Below are 23,808 nucleotides of genomic sequence, written 5' to 3' on the forward strand. Positions count from 1 at the left end.
ATAGGTTTTTTTGGTTGTTGTTTTTTGAGAGGGTGAAAATTATGACGGAAAATAATAAGTAAAGGGTAAAATAAATAGTTATTCCAACAAAACAAGCACATACACATAAAAAGAGCTTCAGTAAAAAAGAAAAGGACATTTCAAACTATTGCCTGGAGATCCCGACAGCTTTTAAACGATCACATTTTATGTGAAGTGGAGGAAGTGCGGCATTCAAACAAAAAATAACAATGTAGTGTGAGACTAAAAGACTTTGTATGCATGTGTGTGAAATGCAATCTTACATCGCATTGCAATAGGTTGCTCTGGTAAGTCAAAACTAGCTCGCTGTGCAACAAAGTGCTTTTTACCCAGTATTATCTGACAATTTAATGGTGTACTTTCCAATTGCTTAATCTTGTTTTGTTTTGTTTTTTAAACTTGTAGAACATCTTTGATGCTGAGGCCACTCAGTCGTGGTTAGTATTGTCGCATCATGACAAGAATGCCCATGCTTGAAGTCTGGTTTGGACTTGGAGGCCTGTCCCTGTAGCGTCTGCATGTTCTCCTTGAGCAGATATTTCCATGTTTAAAACTGATCAAGCCAGTGATGATGTACATGCGATAGCAGTGACTTCACAGTGCGGTAAGGCATTACTTTGTATGATAAAAACAAGCGGATCAACCTGAGTTTCTTAAGAACTAATTTTGTTTCAATAGAGAGTAACTTTTTCTGCTGCTTGTTGTTGGCCTTTCGGGTTTGTATTTCACAAAGTTGCTGGGTCTGGGAAAAATCACTGCAACAAGCAAGTAGATATCCTGATGCTAAAAATACATGTGACTGGCTCTATTTCTGAGGTCTGACTGTAATATCTTATTACATGGCACATCGATTTTGGCTGAAGATGATGTGCATGCTCAGGTATTCTCGGTCTCAATAAAGCTCACTGATGCTATTTTGGAAGGATTATTTGACAATATGTGTTGAATATACTTCACATGCCCATTTTCATTTCTTATTCATTAATCTGAAGTTTTCCACCAGCATAGAAATGACACCAGATGGTGTAATGCAACCTCTAGGTTCAAACAGCACCTGCAGAGAGGGCCAGGAGGACAAACAAAGGCAAGGTCAAGTGTTACTGATACAAACAGAAAAATCTAAAGTGTCTCATTGGATGTGTTTCTGCTGCAGTCAGCAATCATCTACTTATCATTTACTTCCCACATTTCCATGTTTCTGTCTGGTATAGGTGGCATATGTAGACAAAGAAAAAAAAATGTAAATACATTTTGTCCTTCCAGCTTGTTCCGAGGCACATGAAGATAAAAGACAGTAAATGCTGCCATCTGCAGGGGAATCAACAGTGTGGCGCTCACACAAAAGCACTATCGCGAGTGAAAATGACATGATAGTAAATGAGGTTCTGACAAGTAAAACATGTCGAAATCGCAATGGGAATCGGTGTGGAAGGACCCTCTGTACCAGGAAAAAGATTAGAATACCCCCAATGGATTGTGCATGGACAATATATATGGATAAATAAATACAAAAATCCAAGTAAATGCAAAAATTGCATAAAAGCATCTTATTTGCAATCCAACCTATTTACACAAAGCGTTATTAAATCAGGAGTTAGTATGAGATGTGTGTTAAATTGTATTCATGCTTTCCGTCTATTCTCTTAAAGCAGTTTTGAGCACACAATTCAAAATAATACAATACTTTTATATTTACTTTTCTTTTTAACCTGAAATGGTTCTGGTTTATGTGTCAGCGTTTCAACAAACGGTATACATGTTTTTTAAAAAGAACTCTCTTGTCTGCACTAAAGACTCCATCTCGCCATCTGGTGGAAAAACATTGTAACCTAAACACCCGTCCAGTACCAAAGTCACTCACCTTAACCACTTTAAGAATATAAATTCTCCCCGAGGCCAGTGTATCTACGTAAATTACAATAATTATCAGATACAACATGTATGTTCTGCTGGGAATACAATGTTCTTACCAATTTAAACTAATGGCATGTGTCATTTCTTTGAAGTTATTCAATAGACTAAAAAATGAATCAAATACAGAATATGGAATATTCAGAAATAGCATTGTCTTGTGATTTGGGTTTGATAAAACATCTAAAGTCACACTTTCGATATATGCTTATGCTATGTGTGTTAAAAAAAATAAGCTCCCTTCAAATGCAGATGCGAGATATTTTACCAGATGTAATCAGCCTCATCAAAATATGTCTTGGGCAAAAACTATAATTCTTATCAGATAATGACTTCTGCCATTTGTTTGGAAAAGTGTTGAAATAGATTTTGTAGGGTTTTTTTGGTTTGTTTTTTGTAGCATGGACTGAATGATTATCTATGGTGGCTATGGGTAGTGTGTTCAATAGACACGGTTGGTAAATCATTGATTGGTCACAGTACATGTTTCCTCTATTTCTCTCATTGTCTGCAGGTACAATCTGGCTACTAATTTCTTCTTATGGCCGACTGGCTCCTACTGGCATGCTGATCTGTTTAAACATTTTCCTGGATGCCATCTCCAGGTACAAGGCTCAACGATATTAATCTAAACAGGACAAGTCAAGTTTCTCTCCTCTCTCTAATTGCATGAATGTAAATGTCTGCTTCTGTGGACAGAACAACATTTGTTTTGTAGTTTCAAAACATTATTTGATGTCAAAACATTTACAAGACCACAATCAGGAATAATATATATATATACTGTATATATATCTAAAATTATGTTTTAAAAAAAAAAAAAGATAATGTGACACAAAAGGCTACATATCCTGTAAATGCTGATCCACTCCATTTATTAAGAAACTGTAAACATTTTTATGAATTTCATTTATTTCAGAAAACATGGCAGATTGTTGAATGCAATACAAAAATATTCTAACTGGCGATGAATGACATTTGTAACGTTTCAGCAACAATGTAAAACCATGATGGCTGAAGTGACATTCTTTACATGTGCGTTTTCTTCATCCCTGCTGTTCCACTGCATTAGTAAAAATCCCTGTCCATCCAAATTGAAGGCCAGCATTACACAAAGCTATCATAACTCGCCAAAATGCAGAGCCAAGGACTCTGTCAGGCATTTATTCTTTATTTCTTCACAAAGGTGGGAATATGAAATGATAGTAAGGATTACGTCAGTAGATTATGCACCTCAGAAGCGCCACAGCAACAAATATAACACTTCAAGAAGAATGCTGTCTAATCTCTGACAGTTTGGTTGAAAAATGAAGCTTGTTGTAGTTTTGTTTGGGCCTGAAGGAGTTTTGATAAATCCCAAATAATCTCTCTGTGGGGGATCCAGAATCTCAGCCCTTTTGAGCTCTGAAGGCCCTGGCGTTTTTATGGCCCCAGTCGTGGACAACTGAGCAATTTAACCTCGGTGCAGCCCTAATCTGAGGGAAGGGATCAATGACCACAAGGACTGGGAATCCCCCAGAAACAGAGTGGATCAAAAAGGATCAGTCGGGATCAGCAAGGAGGCCCAGGCTTTGAAGCTGCAGATGGCAGAGTGGTATGAAACCAGTTTACAAGCAGTCTGCGCCACTATGAAGTTGCATAAACATACTAACACACTGAACAGGGCCAGCTTGTTGTTTCCTCTGGTTGCCTAGAAGAACTGTACCTTTCCTTTTATTGTCCTAACAGTACAAATCCAGCTTTTAATATGAAATCATTCCCATTGCATATTCATGTTACCCTAAAAACATACGCCTCTGTTGAATATTTGGCTATTTTCACTAAAGTGCTAGTATTATTATATAGCTTCATGAATCCACTTTCTTGATCAATAGTTCAAAATAAAGCTGGTTCCTCCTCCCTCCTAGCAGAAGAGGAAAAATGCCACGTTAATGTTTTGGGAGCAACGGCAGTCCTTTCTAAATCATACAAACAAAGAAAAACTAATGCCAAACACTCAGGACAAGTTACCATGAGGTGAAAGGTACACTGAATTCACTTTTGTCTCAGACATTTTGAGGTCACACTAATTGGAGGAACGCACTGTCCTGTCTTGGAGAGGCTGTGGAGGTCTGAAGTTGTTTTCCATGCGTATCCTCTCATCCTCTTCTTCTCCAGTGAATAGAAGTGTTCTGAATTTCCCCATCTGAAAAAAAAGACCCAATAAAAACTACATTTACAAAGACAATATTTTTCTTTGTGTTAAGCAAATTATGTGCGATACTTTAAAACCACATAAAAGACATGACAAAAATATTGTATTACTGATATTCACTGTTAGCTCATGGTAAATGGTTTTCACTTATATAGTGCTTTTCCACCACTTGAGCAGTCCCCAAAGCACTTTACACACACACACCTGCCATGCAAGGCACTCAATCTATCCATTGGGAGCAATTTGGGGTTTTGCTAAAAGACTCCACAGGAGAAAAAATATGGTACACCCATGAGAAAGATGTTGATTTATGGATTTTATGTCTCCACTGGCCAGTGTAACCTTGCCTGACCTGCTTTGAACAGCAACTACCCTCGATCCCACACATAAAATAGCATTTTTTCCCCGTTATTATTACTAACATCCTGTTCAGGGTAGCAAACTTGCATAAGCTGACAGATGGAATAAAATCAAAGTACAAAGACGTACATCAGAAAATCCTGTGGTGTGATGTTGTCAATATTCTTAAACAATCAGAAGCACCAACAAGACCTTTCAGACATTCTCTGGATATTTTTCTGTCTCACATTAAAAATTTTCCAGGGTAATCAGATCGGACAGTTTCAGGTCCTCTTGGAGCCGATTCCAGGTTGGTAAGCTGCGACTATTCTGTCTAAATAACATCTAGATGGATAAAAATGGTAATCAGACTCCAGGAATTGTTTCATAGATTAAACGGCACCAATTTAAAAGTATGTGTGTGGATAGTGACGGTCAATTAACCAAGAAACCAACATTCACTTCTGACAACATAGACAACACGTTTTGATATTTAACAAGCCAAATGTTCATTATTAGACTCATTGTGATTTACTGTGGAGGACAAAAACTCTGTAATTAAAGCAAGCATGAAAAGACTCCTAATAGCCAGCATATTGGTGTTTTCGCTGTTTTTATGTCTACCATTATGTGAAGAAATGAAGAAAACAACATAATTCTCTGTTATGCAAGGGCTTATCCCTGCTGGGTCTCCATGCAAGCATTTCTCAATTAAAAACCCTGCAGTCATCCAGTCACTCATCCATCAGGATAATCAGCTAAAGGAGATCAAAGGCTTGAGCACCGGAGTCAAAGTTTGTGGGGCCAGGAGCCCAGCTTACATTTCACCCCCAGCTCTGCTCCAGACATGGGTTTACAGACAGATCATCCATGACCACACCACTCAAGGTGCCACTGTCAATAGCACATCCAATACCTCATGTACAGTCCCCGAGTTAAAAATGGGCAACCAGGCTGAAGAAAACAAAACAAAGTGTGAGTGTATAATCCAGAGGACGGCAGCAGTTGCCACAGGGCCGGCTCACTTGGGGTCCTGGAAGGCATGTGCTGCAGACATCAAGTTAGTCAGCTTAGCATGTCAACAACCTGGACTTATCAGACCGAAACTTTCTGATTAAATTCAGTGCTAAGAGGGGCGGATAAAAACAAGTTCATCCAGATACAATATTCCCCATGAGTGATGGTCACTCTTGCTCTGGATACGGCATCATCCACTTGCCTAACTGTATATTTCTGCATGTGCTGCAGAAGAAAAAGGTAAACTCTAGTATCACTCACCGGATGAGTGTGTAAAAAACAAAACAAACTGAGCACACTGATCCAGTAATAGTGAATTCTGACGGCAATAGATGTGCGGAGCCCAGTAAACATATACAGCCGAACATTTTGTGGAGCTGTGGACGTCACACTTGCCTCTTGCAATTGTGACACTACATTTTAAAAAGTCTTTGATTTATCTTATTTGTGATTTGAAACGGGATATTTTCAGGAATAATCACAATTCACAACAAAAAAAACATGGATGCAACTTATTACTTTGGACAAACATTCAATATCACTGACACAATAGGTAACAATAGGCAATGTAGCTCCTCATGCTCCTCTGGCATTTCTAATGCAAAAATAGCATTGCTATCATGAGATAAATATATTTTGTGGGTTGAGAGTACAAAGTTGAGCTATCAAGTGTTACCCACCATAAAAAAAAAGTCACACGTGAATATAATATAAAAGTTAGGTGTTTTGTCAGTTCTACACTTTTCATATACTGTATGAGCAAAAAACACTTTGGGGTTTTCTGGAAATTTGGGTTTTGTATAAAAATCTAGTCTTATCTAATCTCATTTGATCAATAAAAGGCTTGAAATCTTTCGGTTTATTATAATATGAATCTGAAGGCTAAATTCAAACTTTGAATAAGATTGGAAAATTTTAAAAACGTCCATCTTGAGTTGTGCCTGTACCGTCTCCTCACCTGTTTGTCAGACACGACGATCGGCTCCTTCAGGACGACCCAAATGACACTCTCATGAAGAGGTGGTGTGGTCAGCGAGCCCAGGTAGGTCCAGTAATGCAGGCTGCTGGGGAGGAGGCACTTGGGGTTGAAACCTTTGAAATCTGTCAGACTTCCCTGCATTAGAAACACAAAGGCAACGGCTTTAATGGCACTGCAATAATGTTGAGTGCAGGTTGTAAACAGCAGCCAGCACTCACCTTATATTTCACCATGTATAAAGCATCTGTTATTGTGTGGAGCCACCTGTGGTCATCACCTGTCTTGCATGAGAAATTGTTCATTAATATGAAATCCACACCCACACACAAACACACACTGCAGTGGTATTACAGAGGTGTTTTTGCCACATAGGAACAAATGGCAAACATATTAATACAAAATGGAAAAGAAAGTGACGCAGACAGAACGGACTGCACTTAAGAGGAGTGCCTTACTTCTAAAAAGATGCCAAGGACAGCGAGACCGTCGGGAGCCGTCGCTGCCTCCGCAAACGTCTTGTACTTGACAGCATTCCAGTGGACTAAATGAAGCTAAGAGGGTGAGAATAAAAATTACTATAAAACAGAACGAGAAGTGGGTTATGAATCCTGGATTGATCAAATAATTGTAGCATTTTATTGTAGGTCAGAATATTTTATCACGTGTGCCAAATAATGTCTGTATTTATCTAGTACACACTGAAAGAGTAGGGCTTTAGTGCCGACCTCAGATGCATAGCTATATCCTGCAACAGTGTGCTCGGAGCCATCGCATCCCTTCCCACCCCAGTGGAAGTGAAACTGTTTCAGCCTGTAGGGATTGTCGAGTGGGCCTCCCTGGATCACTGTAGGAGATCAGGAATGTAAAAAAAAAAAAAAGGTTTAGTATTGGCACATATGCATCCACAACCTCCCCTGCTCTCTGTGGGTGTCACACAAACTGCTTTCCAGCAGAACATCCTGTGTGTTGCATCATCCAAGCAGCTTGGTACAGCCTCAGCACCACAGGCTGACTCAGTCTGGTAACACTGAATAGATTGTATCATAGTTCTCAGTCAAAGCTGAAGGGAAAAGTAGAGAAAGGCTTACCTAATTATCATACCCATCAGGGATATTGTCAGGTGCTGATAAGTCGAATCACGTGCTTTAAAAAAAAAAAACCTGCTATATTCTATTTTATGCCATTTTTAATCAATATCTATTGGTTAAAACGGTCACCAACGATAACTTTATTTTTTATCCGAATGAGATTTACCAAATTAACTTCATCTTACAGACCATTTCCTTGGGTCTGTTTGGCTGCATTGCAGGATATGGACTTCTTCACCAGCACCGTCTGATTGTTATTCATTGTGACGCTGCTGACATCATTTTGAGAAACGGGTCACAACAGTCAAAGTCAGACTTGCTATGCAGGACTCGCACAAAGCAACTACTTGTCTTGGCAAAGATTTTAAAAACAAGGCAACATATAGCCAAAACATTTAGACAAATTTATTTTGCTGTGTGTGAGTACTATGAAGAATTTCTTTATTCGAGACCGTTTTTACAGTTGGGTTTACGATATAGCCACTTTTACAATCACATGCTGAACCAGAAATCATCTGATCATAAAATAGGACCCTGACAAAAAGGTACAGGTGATAACTTCCAGAGGAAACTAGTATAACATGTCATTTCATTTGACCCAGCAGTCTGCATCCTTAAAAAATAATTATACAGGGTATTATTAATTTACTAGTTTTCAGCAGTATTACCACACTTCATATCCTAGAGATGAGTGTTACTGTTTGCACCACACACACACGCACACGCACGCGAGCACACGAGCACACGCACCCACTTTAATTTGTGCATAATGGTGGAAGACGCTTGATTATTTTTCCTAAGACTTTACTTTCTATCGTTTTACTCATTTAGTTTTTTTTTTCCAGTAATAGCTATTTGTTTGCTGTCTGTCTCTCCTAAATAGCCACCATTTCTGGGCTTATCATTTGTGCTAATGACAGGGTAGTGAACGTGGAAACACCCAGTGATAAAGCCAAATATTGTCATAATAACCACTGAGATCACCTGAAGTTTTGGTATCTCTTGTCCAGCAGACAGACACTCATACTGCTAAGTGCCATCTGCCGTCTCCACTTCCCTGCAACATAATCAAAGGTTCATTTGCAACCGTTGATTTTGGCCAGTAATGCACACGGTTTGCACTTTCTAAAAATCCAGGTAATCGCATCTTTTGAGATGCATGTTTACTGAAAGGAAAGTTTCAGAGCCGATTTCCAGTACATGCAGGTGGCAACAGGAATCAAAGTCAAGAACACGATTATCTCTGAACTGTGACCAGCGTTAATAGGTGCAAAGCAGACCGCCTTTTAAGGCATTCAAAGGACATATCAGGGTAAGGCTAATTTTCCCTGCCGAGGCAGACTTCTTATTTTATTTTCACTAAAAACACAATCAAGTTTGTTTCAAGACTGATTTAAAAATGAGAGCATGGTTAAATTGATTGCTTGGCTTGTTTACATAATGCGACTGATTCACCTTTTTGGAAGGACTAAAGACCAGACTGGACACTGACGTTGCTGTAGAGAACGGGACATCATTCAAAACACCTTTGTCTCACCTGAGCGATTATCTGAGTCAACAAACTCCACAACAACGGAGTGTCCGTTATTGGAAATGTTGATGGATGTACAGTGATCATAGTTTACAATAATCAGACCCAGACTGTTGTCATGGAAAGCCTGTTGAGGGACGATGTCAATAGGAGACTGCCGGTTCCCCTTGGCAACTGGATAACTTCTGTGCCATGCAGAGGGACCTTTAAATAAGTAAAGAAATGCAAGCAGAAATGTTAATATCTCATGATGAATACATCTTTATATCTTAACAGTCAACACAATTTATATATTGTGTGAGTGAAATGAATCTTTCCAAAGTATTAGAACCAAACCAAAAGAAGCATCAACAGTTCTTCTCCAGAAGCAACAAGACGGACAATCAACTCAAAGTTTACAGACAATATTCAAAAGGTAATGATGAAAATCACTTTATGCTATTTCCTCGGCATTAAAACAATGCCTGTGCTGCAACTTAATCAACAACACAAATTAAATCCCATGTTTGGTTTTATTTAAACTCGGGAGTATGGAGGAGAAAGCCGGGATAAGGTGACAGCAGTCAACCCTTTAAGCCCAGGGCTAATCTCGCATTAACAGCCATCTTAATGTCCACGGTGCTCCTGTGCAGCCCTCAGCCAGCAGAAGAAGAAACAATAAAGAAACAATTGCTGCAAGATAAATTGTCTTGATGAGAGAAACAATAAAGACCGTGCCTGGTGCTTGGATGCTGTGCTGTCTTACCGTCCTCCTTCCCATATCCCCAGTGATTCCCTGTCATTGTCCCTGTTGGAGGATTCGGGTCAATCCGAGCTGTCCGTGCTGCGCTCCGGTGCGCACGCGAAGGACGACCACGCACATCAGCCGGTGAGTCTATTGATGAACTTTAAGTAGCGTCCAAAGGGGAAGGGCAATTATCAGTGTGTGACACGCCCCTCCCTTCCGCTCTCTCTTACACAGACACAGACCCAGACACAGACACACACGCACACACACACACACGTATATCCATAGCCATACCTTTTGTATGTATTCAACCCTTTTATTAATTAATTAATTTGTATTTTCTGATCATATATTCACACAAAATAACTGATCCATCTCCACGTGTCATGTTGTTTATCTTACAGCTTGTTCGATTTCAATCATTTTAGTGGTTTGATTGTCCCTCGTGGTGGTATTTGTCTTCAATCAATATGATTTATAATCTATGTTTCAATCTGCTAAATTGCTACTAAATTAATTTATATGACATTTTAAATAACCAGTGTAAATACTAGATCAGTGAAGCCTGCTAATCTCGGTGTGTCTTTGTTGTCGTTTTGTGTTTGTTTGTGGTCATTCTGCATGTATCTGTGGCTATTCTTGTAATCTTTACATTTGTGCAATCTGCTGGATTAGAATCAATTTAAGTATAATGCAAAATGCATTGTATATATGGTCAGGAATAAGTAGCCTCGTCCTACTTTATAATCCCAAGATGATGATGATTTTAATACCAGTATAAAATGTTTTCCCTTTCGCGACGTGATCATTTGTGTCGAAAGTGCTGCTGCTCAATGTGTTTTTCGCGGCATGTTTTGTGTCGAATCTGCCGAGGCGGAAGTGAAGACGCCTTCAGTCATTGGAGCGGGACGATGGCTGCCACCAAAGCCTCCAAAGAACAAAAATACGACAGACAGCTGAGGTAGGTTCAAACAACAGCTTCACAGAGGAACAGTTTTCCTCTACGTGACTAGTGTAAGTGTTTTGTGTGAGCGTTTTGAGCAGGAGCAGCGAGACTGCAGCGCGAGCGTTAGCCACGTTTAGCTCTCTGTGCTAACACGACAGCTATCTGCGAAGGATTTTATGTTTGGAGGCTGTTTATCCATCACTTCTTTGAGTAAAAGATAGTATCCCGTCAAGGTTTGTCTCTTTTGTTCTGTCTGATGTTGTCAGCCATTGGCGTGGATGCCAGGCAAGGGACGTTTATATATACAGCACCATTCAGACACAAGGCGATTCAGAGTGCTGCTTGGTATTGGGAAGCTGGAGTAAATAATAATGTTTTGAGGCCTGATTTAAAAGAAGTTCGTGTGTCTGTAGTCCTGAGATTTTTTAGGAAGTTTGCCCCACAGGTGAAGAGCATAGGAACTAAAAGCTGCTTCGCCCTGTTTACCTCCTCCTGAGGACCTCTGGGGTCTGCATGTTTCATATTCTAATAGTAAATCTGAGACGTTTCAAAGCTTTATAGACAATAGGTAAGATGTTGAAGTCAACCCTTTAACACACAGGTAGCCGGAGTCAGAGATTGATGATCAGGGGTAATGTGCTCCACCCTCTTTGTGTTGGTGAGGACACTGCATGAGCTGCAGCTGAAAATAAATGCACGACCAAGTTTCTCAGAATATTGTTTAATCAGTAATCTTTCTAGATAAGATGCATGCTGACCTTTAACCATTCTTATTTGGGTCCGAAAACAATTATGTACAATATGTTATTTCTCTGTTCAGTCGTAAAAAGTTCTGACACATCCACCCATATATATCCACATATAATCATATATTCAACTTGTCTGGTTGGTTATACAATGAGGATGAGTTGCATCACTTCATGGAAACGCTTGTCCACATTGTGTTGGGTGCTTTCAGACTTTGGGGTGACCACGGCCAAGAAGCTTTGGAGAACGCAAACGTCTGCCTCATCAATGCCACAGCGACCGGTACAGAGATCCTGAAGAACCTCGTGCTTCCAGGTAAACAAATGTTTCTGTATTTGTGACCGCTCTGCAGCTGGTTAAAACAGCATCTGACTGAATGAAATGATCTCTTTCTCAGGTATTGGAGCGTTTACCATAGTTGATGGACATGCAGTCACAGGGGAAGATGTTGGAAACAAGTGAGAGAGATCATTTTAAACTCATAAGTAAGATTTCGAATATATTGTGTGGTTTAAGGTTTACATTCATTGTTGACTTTCTTAATCTTGTTTTGCAGCTTCTTCCTGAGCTGTGAGAGCATTGGAAAGGTATGCGTGTCTATCTATCTATCTATCTATCTATCTATCTATCTATCTATCTATCTATCTATCTATCTATCTAAGCTTGAATAGTACATGTTAAATACAGAGAAGTATTTTACCCAAGAGGGATAAACATAGTATATTTAATCATAAATAAGTCTTTCATAGTACTTGGTAAAATTACATTTCCAAAAGCTTCACTTTTGATATCTATATCTACCCATGGACTGTCATAACTAGACAGTACATCAGTTGTTTGTTTGTTTGTTTTTAGGACAAATGCCCCTTCCGGCATCTTTGTATGTGCTCTGATCGTAGTTTTCATATTGCAGAACAGAGCACAGGCTGCCACTGAACTGCTGCAGGAGCTGAACAGTGACGTCTCTGGAAACTTTGTCGAGGAGGTTTGTGTTGTTTGAAGAACACCACCGACCCACAAATGTTTTCTCAACTTGCACACTTTTTCAGTGGGAACTCAAAATGCACAAGTCATCCAAATGCCTAATAATGCCAGTGTTAAGATATACTGAAACACCCCACCTTTTTCAAAATAAATAAATAAATAAACTTTCTGTCACTCCTGCAGAGCCCTGACAAGCTTCTAGACGACAACCCAGAGTTTTTCAACAGGTTTACCATAGTCATTGGTGTCCAGATACCAGAAAGGTATGTAATGTGTGTTCGTGTGAGCATATTATTGCTAAACGAGTTCATGAGAAGTTATACTTGATGAGAACTTTTTTATTTTTATATATAATTGTAAAGAAGAAGTATTAAATAAAATATTCTGACGTTGTTTAAAAAACAAACTTGGCACAGAGGAGGGTCACTTTCAGATAATATCGCCGCGACCGTTTATTCACACCCACTGCAACATTCTTATGTCAAAATTTTCAATTGGGCCGACTGATTTTATAATATTTAGTTCTATTAAATGTTTCATGGTTGCAGCAGGGTGGATGGCCAGCATAACAATTAGCCCTGCTTATGGTGCAAGCTGCGATGACATACTGTGGTAACTCCTGTGTGCAGCTGAATATACAAGAGCAGTGGATCATTTGGGAAATATCTATTGTTTGTTTTTCTGTGCTAATAATTTCTTTGACTATCTGTATTCAACAGCACGTGTTTGAGGCTGGGCTCTGTTCTTTGGAGTGCCTCTGTACCCTTCCTAATCTGTAAAACTTACGGCCTCATTGGCTACATGAGGCTGGTGGTGCAGGAGCACACAGGTCCGTCATGTTATTTCACCTGAAAGTCACTCCACAGTTTAATGTTTAAAATTAAAATCATTCGGTAAAACATTCTAGAATTTCGAACTAATCTATAAGAATCAATGTTTTTCTCCACATCTGTCTGCAGTGATTGAATCTCACCCAGACAATGCCTTGGAGGACCTGAGGTTGGACCAACCCTTCCCTGAATTTAAGAACCACATTGAGTCCTTTGACCTTGACCTCATGGACAAGAAGGTCGGTCTTTATCACCACTGCGTGTTTAAACTGCCGTCGCTTTACACAATTAATAGCCTTTCTGTTAATTCTCTTTTTAATCTGTAGGATCACAGTCACACGCCGTGGATTATCATTGTTGCAAAATACCTGGAGAGGTGGCTTAGTGAGGTACGACACTTTGTCTGGAGCTTTTCCTCTATCAGGCAAACAAATACTGTTTGTTTTGTTTTGGTGTCACCTTCCAGTGAAGACTTAAAGTGTTGTCATTCGTTTTGTAGCACAACTGTCAGCCACCAAAAACCTACAAGGAGAAAGAAGCCTTCAGAAAACTTATTCGAGAAGGTATCTGCAGTCCTATTCAGTGTAGTATTCCCGTGAGCCTATTTCTCAATGGAACAAATATCTGATCCCCCCCTTTTTCTTTTTTTTGTTCCTTCAGGGATCAGGAAGAATGATAACGGTGTGCCAGAGGATGAGGAAAACTTTGAAGAAGCTATTAAGAATGTCAATACCGCTTTAAATCCAACCAAGGTGCCATATCTTTACTGATTTAGGAACCTAAACCTCTCAGTCGAATATCAGAGTTTACAGTTCAATGCAGTGACACCACTCTGGTACTGAATCTTGTTACTGCAGGTTCCCAATGCTGTTGAAGATCTCTTCAATCACGAGCAGTGCAACAACATCACATCACAGGTTTTGGTTTCTTTTGGTTCTTTCCATCGATTAAAAAAAATAATAAATTTGCTCTTTTAAACTCTACAATAGGTTTTAATTGGTTTTATTTTCTAGACATCCGCCTTCTGGGTGATGCTGCGAGCTGTTAAGGAGTTTGTTCATAACGAAGGCCGTGGAAGTTTACCAGTGCGGGGAACCATCCCCGACATGATCGCTGATTCTCAGAAGTTCATCAACCTACAGAATGTGTACGGTGTCAACATGCGGATGCAGATATGTAGATATAGAAATACATAATCAACGAGGCTGCCTCTGTAAGATGTTTTGTTTTATAGTTTCAGGGAAAGGGCCATGCGGGACGCCACGGTCGTTTCCAAACATGTCGAAAATCTACTACAGTCTGTTGGCAAGGTATGCTGCTCATCTGTAAGATCTTCACAAGGGATTTTTATTTCAGCTCTGTGCCTACGAAATTTAAAATGTCTTAATATTAAAGTGAATAAATTAAGTGAGCAGTGACGAAACAACAACTTTAATATCTTCACATTGAATGATAGACATTCATAAGATAGAAATGATAGACACCATCATCTAAAAAGCACTAGATCATATACATTAGTTTAGAGAAATACATGCAGCTGCATTCCTACAAGTTTAACTAACTTGTGAAACAAATTCTCATTAACTTATTATTATTACCATTATTCTTCTGGATTTTGAGTTAGTTTTGCGTTCTTATACTTTAACAGGCACATGTTTGAAAATATATAAGATTTTACTCTCAACTCCTAAATGTATGGCAAACATAAATGTGTTCTTAAAAATACAACTTAAAAGAAATTCAGTGAAGAAATAATTAACTTCCACTTTGTGATTGTTTCTTTTCACCAGCCACCAGAAAGCATCTCGGAGAAAGACATCAAACTGTTCTGTAAGCACCTCTTCTTTGATTTTATACTTTTATATTTGATTGTTTTGAGAATATTTACATCTATTTGCATTATACCTACTTTTTCCAAGTACATTTACAATGAAGTGTCACAGTGACTTAAAAGGGTACTTTTAATTTCACCCACCAGTATCATTTATAGTAATTAGTGCACTGTGCATGTTAATATACCTGCTGAGTTAAGTTTCTGAAGTCACATTATTTACACTCATTGGCGTTACTTCTAATGCAAATCTGCATGTTTGACAGGTACATTTTTGTCTTTTCTTCATCAGACACCACTGCCTTTCCCGTCTTGTCTTAGAGCTTTGCTCCTGGTGTGTGTCTGTCACTGTGCTCCGCACTGATCGGTTATTTTTCCTGCACCTGCAGTAGTTTAACTCCTCACTGGTCGGTGTGTGTGTGTCTCCATGTAGGTAAGAATGCATCGTTTCTGCGGGTGGTGTGTTGTAGGTCTCTTGGCGAGGAATACGGTGTGGATACAGTAAATAAAGACGAAATCAGTAAGTTGCAGATTTATTATCAGTTGGATTAAATAGTTCGTTTTTTTGGGGCACCACTTGTGTTCGATCAGTACTGTTACGGGACGTGTAAAGGATCTATATTTTATATTAACAAGACCGTGTTGTCTTTTCAGCTTCGTACATGGACAATTCAGACAGCGAAATGGTCTTCTACCTCATCCTGCGAGCAGTTGAACGGTTCTATCAACAGCACTCCCGCTATCCAGGTTCGCTGAATTCATGTGATTTGGAACTTGAGTGGGAAGTTTGTGATCCCCCTCCATGAAGTGGACTTTCACAATATCCCAACTTTTTTTTTTTTTTTTTTTTTTTTGTGGATTTCTGGTTCTAAAGCTGCAAGTCTTTCCACAAGGTGGTGTTATTGCTTTTTGACAAGTTATGTCGACTTGTGACGACAGCGGAAAGAAAAGTTCTAGTCTTTTGCATCAAATTAGTATTGATATACGTCTGTGTTGCTGTTACACAGTTGTATAGAAATGTCTCAATTTCTCCGACCTGATATTTCACTCTTTACTCCTGTTGTGATCTTTGTTTACATAATCTAGAGTCCAAAATAGATTCTTTTTTTTTTCTTCTTTTTTTTTTTAACTTCTGTTTTCATTTCTCTTTTTGGGGATTTCAGGAGTTTATAACTACCAGGTGGAGGATGACATCAGCAAACTGAAGCTTTGTGTGAACAGCCTGCTGCAGGAGTACGGGCTGAATGTCAACATCAAAGACGACTACATCCACGAGTTGTAAGTCTTACCGCTAGATTCACAAGAACCGCTACAGCAGGGATTAACTATTAAAATGTCTAACCCCTTTTGCAGTTGTCGATATGGTGCATCAGAGCCACATACTGTTGCAGCATTTTTGGGAGGTAAATACTCTTGTGTGTAGGTTTTCAACTAGAGATCAGTGTTCTCGAATCGAATCCGTCTGTTAACGTTTGCTGACTTGTTTGTTTAGGATCCGCTGCCCAAGAGGCCATCAAGATCATCAGCCACCAGTTTGTGCCCTTCAACAACACCTTCATCTACAACGCCATGTCACAGACCTCTGCCACGCTGCAGCTGTGATTCCAGTAAGCCTGAATAAATGCCAGGAAAGAACTGGATTCAAAATTCATTGCACCTCAGATTGGCAGAAAGATCACAATCTCGTTTTGTTCAAATACAGTTATGCAACTACATGTGTTTGTTATAAAGACTTTTTGAACCTCTCAAGCAGGAAGAAGTCAATATTGCACTGGTGGAGAACTTCTTTGAACATTGTTTGTGTTTTGGGCAGACATTAAATGAAAGTCATGAGAGTCAAAACCTTCATCTTGTATTTTCGTCTGGAAGTATGGATGACATATTTCATCATCGTAATGTTTTGTGTACTTATCCCTCCGATAGTGGCACAAGCTGTATAATTTATATAATAGGTAACGGTCTTCTTTCTATAAAACACCCTTCATGTTGATGCACTTATTGTATGCAGAAAGGATTTTCTCCTCATCTCTGCTGACCTTTGAGCTTGGACAGTTTCACTTCTGCTCAGTTCCAGTCTGGTAAACAGTTTGAGTTAAGCCATTCTGATTTGTTGACTTAATAGTTGTAAAACAGATTTCACACTTATTTAACCTGAATAAATACCTGATGACAAGCATGTGAGCTTCTTCACAGTCTCCTAATGTGACTTTCCCTCATCCGGTGTTTGACTTCTGACATTGTTTTAGTCATCACCAGGGGGCGCTCTTCCATCTTTTACCACTGTGGATCAGCGTGCTGCTTCAGGTTTGTGTCACATTCTTATACAGTGACCAATTTGTGACTGCTGACCACTGAATACATACGTTAAAACCAAGGAACTTGCAGCGTTACCTATTAACCGGTGTATTGTTTCACAACAGGCTTCTCTGAGATGCTCTAAAACACACTGGGACTCTGTTATGAGCATAATCTAATATGCAGCAGGGATCTGTTGGAGAATTAAGTTATAAGGGTTATTGTGATGTAACTGTTGGACGGACTAAAATCCCTCATTTGTTGTTGTCTCCCCCCCCCACCTCCCACCCATACTCTGGCTGAATGGAAAATTGCCTGACCAGATATTTTCCCGCCAGCTATGTGTCCCACACACACACGCACACACACATTCACACCCTTCGTCTCCGTCTGAGAAGGATATAGCAGGTTGCCAAAGAGTACTCTGGCCATTTTCTCAACCAAGATTTTATCGTCTGCCTCATAAGATTAGCATCTGTGCATCTATCCACTGCCTCTTTAAGATTATCACGTACAGCAGGGCCATGTTTACTGGGGCAAAACAGTCTTTTCCTTTTTTGCTCTTTAGAGACATCCCTAAAGTGAACATAAGTTCATCGGGGGTTTAAAATGGGTGTTTTACATTTCTTTACTTCTGTGTCCACCTCTTAAGTAAAGATAAAGTGCAGGGGGGTTAGTGTTTCCATCAAAAACAAGTGAAGCGTTTCCATTGTTTGAACAACGTCATTTTATCTCTCCGTTTGCATGAGGCACCCATACAATGAGGCAGACCGCTCTCCTGTAGCCCTTTTCAACACTCAACTTTAACTTCAAGACACTGCCGACGGCGACACGTGATCGCATTCTGCCACAAATCTTATTTCCCAGTGTCCTTCAGGTCTGTTTACAGCTGTGTCAACATCCTAATATATAACATCCACCGCTGACCACTGTAAACACGCCAAGCTGTCTTCAGTTGTTGCACTGAATCCCCTTACTATCAGAGTCCCAGCAGCAACTCGTGTTTCCCTGTAACCTAACGCAACCACTCTCGTGAGGATGGTTGCTGATACGAGATAACATAGAAACTAACAGGCCAAGAAGACATGCCCTTAACTTTCAAAACATGAGGGTTCAATGGGTTTTTGAAAGAAGGGTGTTTAGAAGTGAGAGAATGAAATAGAGGATGTCAAAAAAGTGCTTCTAAGATGGGAAAATATTGTCCGCATTCAGTTTTGTGCATCTTGAGCTTATAATGCACATTTTTCAGAAACCTGGTAATCTACTCCTTATGTCTTGCTGTTTAATGAGGGACGTTGACCATACAGCTCTTGCAAAATGGAAAGATTACTATGTGAATATGTAATTCAAATTTTCTTTGACGGCAACTACTGCTTCTGGTTTCCTCACTGGGGGTCACAAAGTTTTTGTGAAACTAAATGTACATTTGGACTAACAGACAATTTTAGATGCAGAATTTAAGAAGAATTCGAGAGATCCAAATGAAATACATATTTTTTGCACATTTCACTGTATTAGATATCAGGTAACATATAAAATTGTCTCATTCTAAAGTTGCACTTGTGCTTTAGTTATTCCGGGTTTTTTATGGTTTGTTAAGTTATTAGTGATTCGTGTAGTTGTAGCTCTCTGCACTGAACAAATAGTGAAATATTTACTGTCGCTGTTAGTTGGATTGTTGGATGAACCTGGGCTGCATGTGACTCCTGAGGTGAAAACCTACCTGTGTTGCAGATGAAAAACATCCAAACATCTCTCAGGGGAATAGTCTGCTTGATTTGACCCCTTGTCAGTGGGATAAAAAGACCTTTTTTTGGGGCATGATATGAAGAAGTGTCATGAGAAATGGGTCATGCTTCAGTGAGCAGAAGGCTTGTGGTTTGCAAGCATGTGGTTGTCATTTCCCATTTAGAACCAGTGGTTCCAAATTAAATACTCAATCACATGTGAACTTAAAAAGATGGCAAAGAATCATTTGCTTAGTTCGCCTCATGGCTATCACATGACAGCAGGTCATGACTTGGCCATCCCGGGGCTTCACAAAGCACCTTTCTATGAACCTGTTTCTCTTTGAAGGATCCGAAGACCTCGATATAACTTGCAAGTGTATGCATGCAATGTTTGCAGAAAATCAGGTGATGGATTTAGTCAACAACATTTTCGACAGTCAACACAGTGACATAATAGTTACGTAATTCTTTTGTTAAACTTTTGGTGTATTTGTTTTTCTAAGTAGCTTTTTCTCAAAAACATTGCATCACCCTAAATATATATATATTAATTTTTTTCTTTTGCTGCTGGAGCAAATTGTGAAGCTGATATCAACATAATATTACCCTCTGCAGTGCACTGAAGCTGATTGCAGCTATTGGCAAAGGTACTGTGAACAGTGGGCATGTCACCAGTCATGGAGTGCCGGTGGCCTCGAGGTTGGAGAAGCTGAGGTTAAAATCTCACAACTGACAGGTCACCACTGTAGCTCCCCGAGCTCGGTGGAATCAATAAAGCACGTGGCCCTCGCCCATAGTTAGCTGGGATTGGCTCCAGAACCCCGCGACCCTGAACAACATAAATCGCTATGCATGGGATCAATAAATTATACTATATTCCAAGAAAAAGTCACATGTCAAAACACGGGGAGACGAACAATAAACACAAGCATAGCAGCGAAGAGTCATTTTGTCAGGTCGTCCTTCGACACGTAGTGTCTGTTCTGTGGGAGGAAGTGCACTGCCCAAAGCAAACCGGTATTCCAGGACCGAACAGGAAAAACATGCAAACCACACAGAATAGCCCCTCGGCCTGGATTCCAATGTTCTCATTGTGAGGCAAGAGGACTAACCACTGTCGTCATTCTCGCTACATTGAATTTCCAGCAAATCATACTGAAGAATGAGAGCAATATATTTTTTTTATCTATCTGGAGTTCTATTCTTGAGTTATGATTTTAGATTTTATTTATTTTTTCATATCCACCAACTACTGAGGTAATGTCGCCCCAACAGCATTAAATGCCCCATTGTGTTTCCCAACTATTGAGGAGCCGATAAAACGGTCATTTGAAATAATTTGTGGATCAAAGGGTGAAACGGTGAGCAAAAACTCAACATTTACTTGCTTTAGACAAAGAAGAGCTGAGAATTCAGGTGTTTACCGTCTGTAGGTGGAGCATCACAACAAGCAGCCCTCGTTTGTTTCATCCCATTGTTAGAGAGTTTTTAGTATAAAAGACTCGACAGATTCTGGCCTCATCCGTCTCTCTACATTCACACATTATCAAGGCCTCAGCTTTCCTCTTTATCTTCAAGCCACAGCAGAGGCTCGACAATGGATATGTGTGTGCATGTGCAAGGGGCAGTTGGAAGGAGGGGGAGGTGGTCGTTAATGCAGAAATCAATCAGTAAATCAGAGGCAGAGCCTGCAGAGGAGCCACACTGCCAGCGAAGCTTCTTGCTGGAAGCTTCTAGCAATAAATGGAGAGAAGGGGGGGGGGGGGGGGGGGGTTGAATGAGTCAGCGTGGGGAAATGAAGGAAAGTGCGCACTAAATGTGGAAGATTGATGGTAATATCCCCTGCAAGGACGAGGTTTGTGTTTGCCTCAGTCACATCCTATCGCTGGATAAAAAGGTTGAATTTAACAAACTCGTCGTTAACCGTGAGGACCGAAGGCGGTGGGAGAGAGGATGGATCTTCTCATGGCTCATGGCCGCTTGTTGGAACAATTTACCTGGCTGGGATCCAAGTGGTTCACCTCCTCATGAGGCCCAGGCTGAATTAAAACCGGGCTGCCAGCACGGAGCGGAGTATCCAGCGTGTTTGCTGGGAGACTGCGGGAGGCCGGCATGCTTTAAACCTCTCAGGGGTCTGCGGAGGGCCTCTCCAGTCTTCATATAAACAGATGGAGCTGTGGCTGCACTCTAAAATATAACACCTGTGCTTTCTTAAGTTTTGAGAGGATGTTTTCATTTGTTTTTCATTGTACTTTTCTTTTAATTAATGTCACTGCAGTAACATTCTTGTTTTTCTACTGAATACCTAAGCTAAGCTTGAATAATTCTACCTTACATCATGCTTTTTCACATTTAACAATACATCTGGTTCTCAAGCTTATATAGCTTTATGTAGAAATGAACACCAAATATATCTGATTAAAGTAAACCAAACATTTGGCAACAGGAAACACAAAATGACATGATATAGAAATTGGCTGTCCACTCCTGGTTGGCTAAAATGCCACTTTTCATAGTGGCAGTGCCAATGTTTCTTTGGCATGTTTTTTTTCTTCGACTCAACGGCCTTGCGCAGAACTCTCTGTTTGTTCATCGGTTTTCTATTCTTGTTGATCTCCTGTGAAAATCCAGGAAGGTAAGCTCCACCTGACTTAAACAAGCAAGAAGCATCTCTGTGAGCTTTTATGAGTCTGTCGAATGTGGCTATAAACAGACATTTGCATGCATTACATGTTCTACCTTTAGAATGTTGTGCCACTCTCTGTTTTTGGGCACTTCCCTGTTGTTTTTCCTCTCAGGCAAGAGACGAAAGTGGAGCTGATGTTTAACGATGCATTCAGGAACAGCAAACGCTCTTCTGTCAGCTGGTTTTCTTCCTCCTTTCCATCCATGGAATATTGACATCTCAGTCAATATAACCCCACTTATCCCCTTTACACTGTATTAGCCTTAGAGATTTGAGTAAATCCAGCCTCTCTCACGAATAAAAGAAAATAGAAATGCTTACTAAATAAATATACAGAGACATTCACGTTTTAAGACCATAAAAAAAGCCCAAACTTTTCCTGAATGTTCCTTAAGTTTTGTCAAATAAAATCAACATGTCAGGTTTTACAGTGCAAGAGCAACACTTGCAGGTCCCTGTGCAAATACAGTGAACACCAAGAGCAACAGTGTGGTCACAAAGACAGAGCTTGTGACTATGAAACTGACTGATACAACTAACCTGCAGACAAAAGTTCTTTTATCAGTCAAGATTTGACTTTTTAGCGTTGGACCAGTTGTAAAAACAAATGTTGCATCATCCTGCATTGTACATTACATGTAGGATCTGTGAGTTAGTTTTTTTCTTTACTGTACACTGAACTGCAGGCTGGTTTTCCCCCACTCTGAGTCAGTGTAGGTGGAGCAGTTGGGCAAGCCAGGCCTTAATATCTATATTCTTTCCAGATGTATTGTTAATGAATTTATGCAGCACACTGAGATATGTGAGACAGCTCATGTCATATCCGCCGACAGAGTAGAAGTTATAATCATGGCCTTTCCCAAAAAGAAAACATTCACTTGAAGCTCAGTCTACCACTGTACTTGTTTTATATAGTGCACATACACAAGCAAGCAGGAGGTGAGATCAGGAGGTGTGTCTGCTGCTTTCTCTACTCAGAAGTACAAATAGCCTGCAGCGGGACCGGATCATTTGAGCCAGAATCATAGACAAAAAAAACCTCCTTGTAGAGATGTCAGTAATGAAGAAAGCTTTAAATCTGTGAAATGAAGTCCAGGTTTCACAAATTATTCCATTCTAAATATCCAGATTTGTGCGTATTTTCTATACATCGTGCGGCTCACACTTTATGACCAGCGTTACGGTATAAAACGGAGCTGCTATTTTACAAAACAGCCACTGTTTGATAGAATAGGTGTCTGTGAACGTTGATGTAAAGTAAGGTAATAATTGATGCATTCTGCCAACAGAGCTTTCACAAAACTACCGCTAACACGTGTGGTTGTGAGTGATGTGCATCTGCGCGTTGGAAATGAGCAACAGTACAACGTATCTCAGGCCAGAGATGTGTCTGCATGATCTTGATAGACTCGTCTGGTGTTTTTCAATGAGTCAGGAGGACGGAAAATAGTGTTTTTCGAGTTTGGCTGCTGTCAACATTTTCTCTTAGATACAAAAACCAAGCACATTTTCACACCTCGCAGACTGAAAATTGCAGGTGTAAATGGTGCAATTTAGCGGCTTCATTTCAGAGTTCTTGTACAGTTACAGTTTGTCAGGGGAGCATTTAGGAAAATTGTAGTGTGGTAGAAGCTCCAAAAATATATAAATACTTATATATATATATATATATATATATATATATAATACTAATATAATGGTTGTGACTGCTATGTTATAGAGATTTTATGGATTCACTGCTGTTCTGTTGGGTACTGGAGCCAACCCCAACCTAACGGTGGGTGAAGGAGGGTTCGTCTTGGAGAGGCTCCCCGTCCATCACGCAGGAAACACAGAGAATCACACTCACATCTTGTGATTTAGAATCGCTAATCACATTGCATGTTTTTGGACTGTGGGAGTAAACGGAAGTCCTCAGAGAAAAACCTTTTATGCAAGACGAACATGCATGA

The 23,808-nt window shown here is 39.9% G+C and overlaps 2 protein-coding genes across 6 annotated transcripts; one reads left to right on the top strand and one right to left on the bottom strand.

Moving 5' to 3' along the window:
- Window positions 1–2,791: 2,791 nt before the first annotated feature.
- ca7 (carbonic anhydrase VII) lies at window positions 2,792–9,967 on the bottom strand. Of its 4 annotated transcripts, none has more exons than XR_013936396.1 (8): window positions 9,826–9,937; window positions 9,087–9,284; window positions 7,187–7,305; window positions 6,917–7,012; window positions 6,680–6,742; window positions 6,441–6,596; window positions 5,287–5,419; window positions 2,792–4,117 (listed from the first exon to the last, which is right to left on the bottom strand). XR_013936396.1 is itself a non-coding variant. In XM_080489744.1 (7 exons), the coding sequence occupies exons 1-7, from the start codon at window positions 9,860–9,862 to the stop codon at window positions 3,998–4,000; spliced, it is 789 nt and encodes a 262-aa protein (XP_080345870.1). In that variant the 5' UTR covers window positions 9,863–9,967; the 3' UTR covers window positions 2,792–3,997. The 4 variants fall into 4 exon arrangements, 2 of the variants coding, with proteins under 2 accessions (XP_080345870.1, XP_080345869.1); XR_013936397.1 differs by having other exon boundaries at window positions 2,834–4,117; window positions 9,798–9,943; XM_080489744.1 differs by lacking the exon at window positions 5,287–5,419 and having other exon boundaries at window positions 9,826–9,967.
- Window positions 9,876–17,333, top strand: nae1 (nedd8 activating enzyme E1 subunit 1). Of its 2 annotated transcripts, XM_080489726.1 has the most exons (21): window positions 9,876–9,948; window positions 10,629–10,768; window positions 11,712–11,815; window positions 11,898–11,958; window positions 12,057–12,087; window positions 12,414–12,485; window positions 12,668–12,747; window positions 13,204–13,313; window positions 13,444–13,553; window positions 13,641–13,703; window positions 13,814–13,877; window positions 13,975–14,066; window positions 14,172–14,231; window positions 14,328–14,461; window positions 14,549–14,624; window positions 15,105–15,144; window positions 15,579–15,665; window positions 15,800–15,892; window positions 16,309–16,423; window positions 16,499–16,548; window positions 16,638–17,333. In XM_080489726.1, exons 2-21 carry the CDS (start codon window positions 10,641–10,643, stop codon window positions 16,745–16,747), a joined length of 1,680 nt encoding a protein of 559 aa, XP_080345852.1. In that variant the 5' UTR covers window positions 9,876–9,948; window positions 10,629–10,640; the 3' UTR covers window positions 16,748–17,333. The 2 variants fall into 2 exon arrangements, with proteins under 2 accessions (XP_080345852.1, XP_080345851.1); XM_080489725.1 differs by lacking the exon at window positions 9,876–9,948 and having other exon boundaries at window positions 10,036–10,768.
- The last annotated feature ends 6,475 nt before the right edge of the window (window positions 17,334–23,808 follow it).

The sequence above is a fragment of the Lipophrys pholis genome, assembly GCF_963383615.2.
Source record: "Lipophrys pholis genome assembly, chromosome: 2".
NCBI lineage: Eukaryota > Metazoa > Chordata > Actinopteri > Blenniiformes > Blenniidae > Lipophrys > Lipophrys pholis.